At 44.1% G+C, this 10,683-nt stretch overlaps 1 protein-coding gene across 1 annotated transcript; it reads right to left on the reverse strand.

The window, feature by feature from the left end:
- Positions 1-413: 413 nt before the first annotated feature.
- Positions 414-4,438, reverse strand: LOC124305412 (uncharacterized). Its single transcript, XM_046764824.1, has 2 exons — positions 2,320-4,438; positions 414-1,822 (listed from the first exon to the last, which is right to left on the reverse strand). The coding sequence occupies exons 1-2, from the start codon at positions 3,422-3,424 to the stop codon at positions 1,029-1,031; spliced, it is 1,899 nt and encodes a 632-aa protein (XP_046620780.1). The 5' UTR covers positions 3,425-4,438; the 3' UTR covers positions 414-1,028.
- Between the last annotated feature and the right edge of the window lie 6,245 nt (positions 4,439-10,683).

Raw genomic sequence — 10,683 nt, forward strand, 5'->3', positions numbered from 1 at the left:
TCGAGTTTCGATTTACTCAAGAAAATTTCATGTGCTTAACATATTATTTACCCATACAGATAAGAAGAGAAGGGAATTAATTGTTCAAGCCCGATCCATTCATGCACCATTGTTATTTAGTTTGTAAGATGTTACATTATCGATATAATTGTTATTCGGTTTGTAATCAAGTATATTTTCCCACAACTTTGTAGAATATATACGAAATAGTGACGAATTGGCATACCAGATAATTACCGTAATTGGGTTAAACGTAAATAGTTACAAATGGAAAGAATTTCGTTTAATTAAAGTACACGAAAAAACAACTCAAATGTCAACGAAAAATGTTCAACAATCCAAACACAGAAGCCTCTTTTCGAACATCATTCGCATTTACAACAATTATGTGCTTTAATTTTTTCAAAGCTACGACAGAAAATTCATCAGAATATTTTGAATCTCAACGATTATTAATGCAGCTGTTAACAGATGCCTAAAACTATATGTATAAGGTTTGCATTACTCAAATCTTGTAGTTACGAGGTGAATTATGTGCAATAGATTTTCACTCAATTCTGTAACACACCGAATGAAATACGTGGTTCAACGCTTGAGAGGTATTTCTTCCCCCACCCAAACTGTTTTTTCATTCTTATCGTATTTTCTTTATTTTTAACAAACGGCTTGTGAAACTACGGTGACTGTTACGCTCAACTAATTCGTGTTCGAAACTTTCGCTGAAATCGGCTCGTGCGCTCGCCCATGTCATTTGTCGCTCAACAATACAAGTTGCGCAACTGTTGCAAGGTACGAATCAATGATTCTTCAAAAATTGCGATCTCATTATAATTTACCACCCCATAGAAAGGTGGGAAAACAAGCTTTCCGTGCCAAATCATTCACGTGATATCGGCAAAAATATTTACGGTAAGTTACGTACGATTTGTAACAATACATATAATGTCGCCATAGTTATGAAGAATAGACAACGTTACCGTAATTTTCAACAATACCTCAGCTCTCGTCTGACGTTGTTTTTATTGAATTTATCTATCCTTACGTCCTCGTACCGCAGAAGCTGTTAAGCTGCGGCATTTGTTAATATTTATCTCGGAGATTATCAGTTCGGTGATAAAAGCAAGGAAAGCGGGAACGAGACAAAACAAATAGAGTACGAATATCGACTGCAGTTGAGTCAAGGTGTAACTACTGTGAGAATAGGGTCTTTTAACGATTTTGTCAACCGTGTTGTCGATGTTCGTCCAGTACTCGTAGATCCCCGACTGGGTTATCCGCCTTATGATCTTGTTCATCTCGTCGGTGAGGAAGGATCCCTTGGGCGTGACGATCACCGAATTGTACGAGATGACGCACTGGTCCCGCAGAGGGTGAAACGTCGGGAATTTACCAGCCCTTACGTACCTCGCCGTGATGTAATTGATGGTGGACAAGTGTCGGAGGTACGCGAGGTCCTCGCCTCTTGATATCCGGGCCAAAGCTTCGCTAGCCCTCGTGATAACTTCGTATCGATTCAGCAGCTCGGCCCTGTCGCTTTCCGGGGTAATTTGATCCGCCAACATATCGCGACTTGTCGCCGTCCCCGAGGTGCGAAGACCCGCGTCGAGGATCCCCTTCTCGTCGACGATCGTCGGCATCGGTGTCCTCGTCGCCAGGATGGAGGCCAGGGATGCCGAGTACGCCGTTGACAACACTCGGGAATAGTTCAGGTACAACAGGAAGAACAATTTACCAAGCAGACTGGCCGGGGGACGGGGTATAGCGTGGGTCAGGGACACCGAGATCACGTCGAAGAGGTCGAACTCAGGACTGCGGCAGTTTTCTGAAAAGCAGTAATTACACAGGTCTGTAACTAAATCCTTTTACTTAAAAAAAAAGTATATATTGTAGAGATACGAAGGTTCAAATGTACCGAATCTATACATGCTTTCCATTTTTTGCTGTCACGTATATATTATAGGTTCAGGATTTTGATGTGTTTTGTTTTTGTATTAACACTACGTTAATCTGTTCAAATAGTATTTGTACATACGAAACCAGTTCGAACTGATAGAAAGAAGAAAAAAGACGATACAACGGAAAATGGTCAGAAGAAATTCTTGTACAGTTTTGTTGGTCGATTCGTCGTGAAACTTCAATCGATGATACAAAAAGAAAGAAAACTATCAAATAACTAGAATTATATTAGTAGATAGATTTTCTGACGATCTTAATGTCTAAACCTTTTTTTAATAAATGCTGTATTAAATTATTTTTTTTGCAGACCAGTGTTACTTGGCTAGTGTTGTTTCAATTTCAAATTACCATACACGCTCTTACCTGCTTTCAATTTCCAGGTAACGTAACTCAGGCCTCCTGAAAGTAGAACCGAAAGAATAGCCAGGATCGAAACGGCGGGGGAAAACACCGGTCTTAGAATGTTGGGGTCGTAGTTCGCCCTCGCTGGAACGGTCCATACGATGCATTCGTGGTTGTAGGGCACCGTGAAATCGACGAGCATCGCCCTCCGCAAGGTAGGCCGTATCTGTCCGATTCCAAGATGCACCTTCTCTTCGGCGACATCCGCAATAACGCCGATAAACGTCCCGTTGGGAAGTACCAAGAATTTCTCGGGGGCCGACGGCTTCTTAACGATTGGTGTGAAATTCATCTGCTCGGCAATGCTGCGGATCAAGTGCCCTTCGATTCCACCCACTATACGCGAAGTGTCGTTCACACCACGACGCAATTTCATCGTCGGCATCAGATTCATTGTACTAACGAACATGGGACAACCGAGTCCGTTTATGATTACGTTTTCTTCTTCGAAAACCGAGCTGTTTTTCAAGAAACCAATTCCTCGCGTCCATGCATTCAGCGGTACAACCTGAGGTGAGCAGTTCGGTCCTACGACATTTTTATAAATTTTCATCTCTCCGGCGTTATCCAAGCGTACAAAGAGCATGTTCCACAGCTTGCTTCGTTCGGCATTCAACACCGCGTTGTATACCGTTTCATACGTTGTGTTATAGACCGATATCAACAGCACCCTGCGGGACAGGACTGCCGATATCTGACCAATGGACGATTTCAACGCCGTATCGCTTAACCCGTCGACGAAGAATAATATGACGCTGTCTGTACCGGAATAAGAATAAGGGATGACGGCCTCTGGGTTGGTACCGATAAAACACGGTATGTAATCTTCCAGAACAACTTTCGTTGCTTGTAGACAGATACTGTTTTTCCCCAAAACCGTCACGTGGTCGCTAGCAATTCGATCCAAGGTAAACTTTTTCAAGTCGGTCATAAATTCGGTCAACAGCTTTTCCAATCTTATGTCCCCGCTGTCCTCGGCTGACAGAGACGCCTCAATCTCCGACATAATATTCAGAATAATAATGACGAGGATCAGTTTTTTCTTCTTACTGACTAACGTCGTCATTTCATTTAAATTTATTGCTCTTTTTTATTCAGCCGCGATTAAGGACGTTGCACTACTTACGATTCGGCTGCATGAGTCGACTGTCGGCTTACTTTGACGAAAACCGGTGCTATAAGATTAGTTACAAATCACGAGCTTGCGGGTTCTGTTGCAAGATAAATAACATTCGACAGGTTTGACTTAGCGGTGAATTACGGGATTCGTATTTGATCAATTAACTTGGTAATCAGGGTCACGGGAAGGCGAGCAAACACCTAAATTGACACCGTTCCAAAGCACGACTCAAGGTGTTTGACCGTTGCAGGTACACGATCATAGGGTGGTTCAAAGTTTACGTTTTCTGAGATGTACGGAGAAGTGTTTCACTTTATTATCGAAGCAAACGAGTCACGGGAAAAATACTACCGCCTTTTAAACGAAGCGAACTTCCTTTCATTCCTTGGATGTAGTAAAAATTATTGTAATCTCAACGCGAGTGCCACCGAGTATTGACTTTTCACCAAGCTGGTCTCGTTTTCCTGTTTCTTGTATAAAACAAACTCTCATTAGTCAACTGTGTGCCTACTTATCATAGCGTGCCATGTTGTTGTATACATTGTAAAATCCAGTGTGCAAGGAGCGATGGAAGAAAACGATGGTTTAGTAAGCCAAGCGCAAACAGGCGCGTTGTTTTGACCGTTACTCCTATCTCCATGTAAAATCAGGTGTCATTCTGTTCAAACACCGATCAAACACTGTTGGACTTGGATAGAACGAAACGGGCGAAAACAAGCATCACTCACGAAACAGCAAATGAATTCGACCCCGAAGTGCGTGTTATCGTATGATACTTATATTCTCTACGATCTTCGAGTCCGCCCAGCTTGATGGCAGCGGTATTTGTAGACCAGTAACTCCCCCGCCCAGACAAGAGCGCAAATAATCACTGGGATATGGTACAAGACAAACATCTGACGAAACTTTTCACGAGTTGATCTCTGCAGCTCTCCGATCGTGTTCGGCGTCACCGAGTACGAGGCCGATCCAGGATCAATTCGGTCCCATATCGAGTTATTCCGCTTCCAATGATCCAGGATCCCGGTCTCCATCAGACGCTGGACTATCATGCTCACCCGTGCAGTGATCGGTGATCCTTTTTGGAAAATCATGACAGTGCTGTAGGTGAGGACGTGGTCGTCCAGGACGTCGTACGAGATCGCGGTATGGTGTTTGACGTCTATTCTCCGGTGATAGGCTAGATAGGAGAATGTGGTGAGGTAGACCTGGTTCTTGTCGATCTCGACCTGTCGCAGGGCTCTCGGAGCGTCGTTGTCGACGACGAAGCGTTTTATCACCGCCGGCATCAGGTTGTCTTCCTCAATTTGATCATCGAGTATACGAAGACCGAAATCGTGACCCTTTATCGTCAGGTTCGCCTTCAGAATCCCCGCGACGTCGACGATCGCCAAGTCACCGTTATCCACCGTCAGTATTGAAGCCAGGGATGTTTTGTACGCCGTTGTTATCACAATCGTATAACAGAGGTAGATTATTAGCAGAGCTTGGGCTGCTTTCGATGCCGGACGGCGAATTATCGTGCTTCCCAAAGTCGTTCCAACGCTCTCCAAAAGTATTCTCGAACAATCCTGCTCATTTCGCTCGCCTGTAAATACCAGAGGGATCCACGTTAATCTGTTAGGAAACGACGTCGTTATCATCACGCGCGATACTCACCACCTCTGTTCACGGGAAACGAATGACCAACGACACCCGTGATGGCTGAGTATAAGAGAAAGGTCAGACCTATCAGGATCCATATTTTCCACGAGAACTCTACAGCGATGATGCTGTGTCGCCATTCCGTTATTCGGGGAACGTACCAGACGAGATACTCCTGTCCGTACGTAGTCGACATGTCAACATCGGCGACAACTCTTTCAGTCGGACGTATCTGATTGATGCCAATGCCGACGTCACCGGATACGCATCTCGTCAAAATTGCGTCTCTATCGTGATTTTCCCCGGGTTTTGAGTTATCGAAGGACTGCACCAAAGGAGTGAAGTTCATCTTATCGGCAATTGTTAAAATCAAGTTACCCTCGGTTCCCCCGTTGATTTTGACACCGGCGTTATCGTCCTCTTCGAGATACATCCACGGCGGTGAGTTCCCGGTACCGATGGGTAAAGGACACCCGAGGAAGTCGAGTAAGTGATTCTCATATTCGTCTAGCTTCGTCAGGTCACGACCGGGCTCCCAGTCAGTGATTATTCCAAGCCCTATCGAGCAGTTATCAAGTAATTGATAGCTGTAAAGCTTCACCGAATCTTTATCGTGGTGCACAAAAACGGCCAATCTCTTATTCCTGACGAACATCTCGCGGAGCACCATTTCGATGCTGTAGACGTCGACGTGCCCTCCGAATATCAAGAAGATCCGCGTTCTGCTCAAGCTGAATAGGTTGCTCACCACTTTCGCTACGTAGTCGCTGCTCACACTGCCAAGGAAGCAGATTATAGCATTTGATGGCCCGAACCATTTTGGCGTGAAAGTTTCCTCGCTCTCGCTACTGATTGTCAGGATCGAAGGAAAGTATTCCAACAACAGTTTGGTCAATCCCATCCTATCCTCCGATGCTCCCGTGATCGCCAAGTGCCACAGATCGTGTTTCTCTAGTATAATTTTAAACTCGTCAAAGAATATCTTTGTTGTGACGACGTCAATTGTCGGAGGAATTATTTTATTCTTCAGAAAATAAGCTCCGGGTAAATTCGCGTGGTGGAAAATTGCACAGACCAGAATTACGGAGTTAAAGAAATTCATGACGCGGTTTCGACTCGGTTACCAAAAATTTTCTTTCGGTAAAATTAGCGCTGAACAGACGCCGGTAAAATTTTGTTCTTTGCGAGTGAGCTTATCGTTCTGCTTCCCGAGTCTCAAAATGCTTGGTTTTTTTTTTTTTTATGCTGCTAGATCGGACAAGGAATAAATATGAAAATTCATCAGTAACTTAGCCTAATAAATCGCTAGCCGTATCAGACGCGTGCAAACAAACTGACAGCCGAACTGAAAAAGTGAAACGTATACTGCTTGACAAATATGTGTTTTGAGCAGCCTTGGTTGTATATTGATATTGTGCGAAATTATTTTGCAAATGAAATTCTTCAAACTTTCTTTCCGTTCTTAGACCGGAATGGTTTTTTAGCGGGTGAGGGCATTAATTCGCAAATTAAAGACGATCAGTTCAGCAGTGAATGTCAAGACGGCTGGAATGAGACAGAACAAGTAGAGAAGAAATATGGGCTTCAGTCGAGCCAATGAATAACTCGAGAAGTAACCACTCTGAGTATACGATCTTTCACCAATCAATCCAGCTGTTTTATCTATATGCATCCAGTATTGGTAAATACCAGACTGGCTGATCCGCATCAGTAGCTTATTCATGTCACCCGTCAGAGAAGATCCCTTCGGAGTGACAATTACTGCGCTGTAAGAAATCACGCAACCATGTAAAGGGTAATACGTCATGGGTTTTCCTAAACTTAGATCCGTAGCCCCAGCTTGATTTATGGTCGATAAATGTCGGAGGTACGCGATGTTCTCCCCCGCAGATAACCTCCCCAAGGCTTCTCCCAGCGACATTATCACCTCGAACCGACTTAGCAACTCGGCTCTGGTGCTGTTGGGGTCGATCTGATCGGCCAGCATGTGACGGCTGGATTGCGTTCCTGCGGTCCGAAGTCCTCCGTCTAAAATCCCTCTCTCGTCGGTGATCATAGGCGCGGTAATTGACGTGGCCAAAACAGAGGCCAGCGATGTCGAATATGCGGTGGATATTACTCGGGAATACTTCAGGTAGAGCAGGAAGAATAGTTTCCCAATGAAACCGGCTGGCTGACGCGGGATCGCGTAGGTCAGTGATAGGGATATCACGTCTAGAATCGTCAGGTGACACCGACGGTGGTTTCCTGTAAACAAATGTAGACCCTCGTGTACGCCTGCAAGTACTGTGGAGGGCTAACTTGAACATTGAATATTGAGATCAATACTTCCAGACATTCGATGAAAAAAATGTTCATTGCTTTGGTAATAATTAATGTATAGTTGAAATTCAATTTTCCTACTCTGACAATTATCAATCGTATTATTTAATTTTTCGGGTGATTAAAAATTTTAGGTTTGGAGCATTACTTATTATTTTGGTAATGGATAACGCATTACTGTTCTGATTATTATACTTTCGCAACCTTGGTCCCTTATCGCATCTAATTATTCCGAGTAAGTATAACAATATAATCACCAATCCAGCCGCTACTGCGGTACTCTTTGAGGACCTTAAGACATTAAACAGGCTCTCATATGAGAGGAATATCACATAAAGTACCAGAATAGGTTATAACAGGACGTTAAGGTCCACGAGTAGTCCAAGTATGAAAAAGATAGCTCTCTTAAGGTTCTGAATAGGGCGTGAGGACCAAAAATACTAAATAATTAAGGCTCTGCTTAGTACCTGCAGGCTTATAGTAGGGTCTAAATTTTGACTCAAGGTGCTGCTCGCAAAGCTCTCGTTTCCATGAAACCCACGGGTGCGAGTTGGCGACTTACGTGTGTCCAGCCTCGAGGCGACGTGAGTCAGAAAGCAGGTGAATAGAACGGTGAGGATGATCAGAGTCCAAGTGTAAGGTGAGAACACCGAGAATAAAATGTCGTTGTACTTGGTCTTCATTGGTAAAGTCCATACTATGCATTCGTGATTATAGGGCCCAGTGAAGTCAACGATCTCGGCTCTCTCTAGGGTGGGCCTTATCTGTCCGATCCCCAGATGCGCCTTGTCTTTGGCCACCTCTCCAACGATGCCCAGAATCGAGCCGTTGGGCGCGATCCACCATTGCTCATTGACGGACGGTACTTTTAGGACGGGCACGAAATTCATCTGGTTGGCAAGGATCAGGATCAAGTGTCCTTCGATGCCGCCCGTTATCCGTGGCACGTTATTCCTGTCGCTTTGCAGGATCATCGTCGGCGTTATGGACATGGTGCTAACAATCAACGGACATCCGAGTCCATTTACGGTCCTGCTCAGACGGTCGAACACCGAACGTTTATTCAAAAAACCACTTCCCGGTGTCCACACGTTTGTCACCGTCGCCTCGAGTCGGCATTTTCCGTCCAATTCTTCCCGGTATATCTTTATTTCCCGACCGTCGAGACGTGCGAACGACACGTTTCTCAGCCTCATTCTTCTAGCTGTCTTCATAAACGTGGATATTTTCTCGTACGTTACATTCTCGCTGGTTGATATTAACAAGGTCCTGCAGCCGAAGCTGTTGGGCAATTTAGCGAAGGACCAACTCACCGTGGAATCGTTCAACTCGTCGATGAAGTACAGCACGACGCTGTCCGCGTCCCAGTAAGAGAAACGCGTGGCGGCCTCGACTCGATTCGCAACTAGACAGGCGGTGTGGTCATCCAGAAAAACTTTCGTAGCTTGAAGGAAAATTTTGTTCTTTCCCAAGAGCATTAGGTGATGAATATGCAGCTTATCCAAGTTCGACTTCTTCAAGTCGGTCATGAATTCGACCAACAGATCTTCCTTCGTCAGACCCGCATCGTCGTCGGTTAGCAAAGACGCGTTAATCTCTTTGACATGGTGCAGAAGCATTGCGACAATGAAGAGTGTTTCCACTTTCGGAAAAGTCATTTCGATTCTTAACTCATATGGACCTCGCAGATTCCGTCTATTGGGCTTTGAACCAAGGGTAGGGCTTTATTCTGACCGAAAGCTGAGCTGCGAAACGAACTGACCAAAGTCCCCCGGTCGTATTGAACAATCTGCAAAATACTTGCGAGGGATGTTTGATCAATTAATGTAATAACCTCAGCCACTCGGCGATGGACAAACACGGGTTACACTTCAACGTGTCTGGTCTGATTATCAAGTACAACGCTTCGTGAATCGATCGGCAGAAGTTGACGCTACAGCATGGGAAGCATGAAATGGGATCGGAATTTATAGAATTCGGAATTTCGAAGTAATTGAAAAGGCGAGGTAATTTAAGAGGTAATATAAGTTAAAGAAGACCGAATCAGAAATATTTCTTTCGCATCGATGAACATAAAATATTTTTGCTGCAGTTACCGCTGGCAGAAGGATATCGGAACACCATTAGCAGCGTGCCGTAATAAATCGTTCCGTTTTGACGGGTACATGTTGACTCCGTCATCCAGTTCTTGGTGCGTGTTCCCATACTTAGTTGTTTGTTGTTGACGTAACCACCAATGGAATGGAATGTTACGGTGGGCATAGCGATACGACGATTTATCAAGTATCGTTTAAGTGGAATTTATTGTAAGCATTGATTAATTACTTATATCGATGAGGAAGTAGTTGAACAGATTGAGTTTCAAAAACCACGTGAACTTGAACAATTTGGGGATGGCAGTTTTCGCATACGATTATTGTTGAAGAAAAAAAAAAAAAGAAAAAAAAAGAGAAACTTTGATGCAGCCCGAGGCGTCGTTGGCCCAAGAACATTGCTTCGCTAGGATGGATCAATTTATAAATTTTTTTTTTTTGTCAAGGTGTGATTCAAAAAATTTGTGACAAATACTGTTTAAAATATTGTCGTAAAACCTGGAGGAAGTAGGAAAATATTTAGAGGTCGCTACCAATTATTGTAAAATTTTTTTGGCCTTTTTCGTATTTTTTGTATTTTTCAGAAATTTTTCAATTGGTACCTTTGAAAAAAAGTGAAAAAATGAACCACCCTACAGCCCCGCGCCTAGTGTTCCAGAGGCTTCGACAATTCGGTATCTAAGACAATCTCTGAGTCACGAATCCTGCCTATTTTCACTCGCGTGGTGAGACTCTCGCGATCGTCTCGATATCCGAGACCATTGGCGAGTTCGTTTTGCAGTTTGAGAAGCTGTGCTTACGATTAGACGGGAGATAGGCTCGTATATCGGCGAAATACATAAATTTCGAAGGTGTCAAGCAGCTCGAACTCGTTCCACCATTGTACGCAACCCATCCGTACGTAGGCATGCGTACGTGTACATCATACACACAGCGTCAGGTACCTCCGTATTCACATCATGTCTGCAGGTCGCCCATATTCCTATAACTGCAGCTAAAAATAACCGAGGAAGAGATACGGCCACGCCGACTTTACACCTGTAGATTTTACGCGAGTAAAAGTCTTTCATCAAACCCGCTAAAGCGAAGAGGGGTGAAGATGGTAGAATTTTACAGCGAAAAGGAGTGACAGGGTGAAAGATCAGT

Source organism: Neodiprion virginianus, chromosome 1, assembly GCF_021901495.1.
Source record: "Neodiprion virginianus isolate iyNeoVirg1 chromosome 1, iyNeoVirg1.1, whole genome shotgun sequence".
NCBI lineage: Eukaryota > Metazoa > Arthropoda > Insecta > Hymenoptera > Diprionidae > Neodiprion > Neodiprion virginianus.

What these genes read in the sequence shown, in the direction of transcription:
- LOC124305412 (XM_046764824.1), bottom strand. Translation starts at nt 3,424, where the DNA reads ATGACGACGTTAGTCAGTAAGAAGAAAAAACTGATCCTCGTCATTATT. An exon ending in TACCTGGAAATTGAAAGCAG is followed by an intron (nt 1,823 to 2,319) that starts GTAAGAGCGTGT and finishes ACTGCTTTTCAG; the next exon opens with AAAACTGCCGCAGTCCTGAG.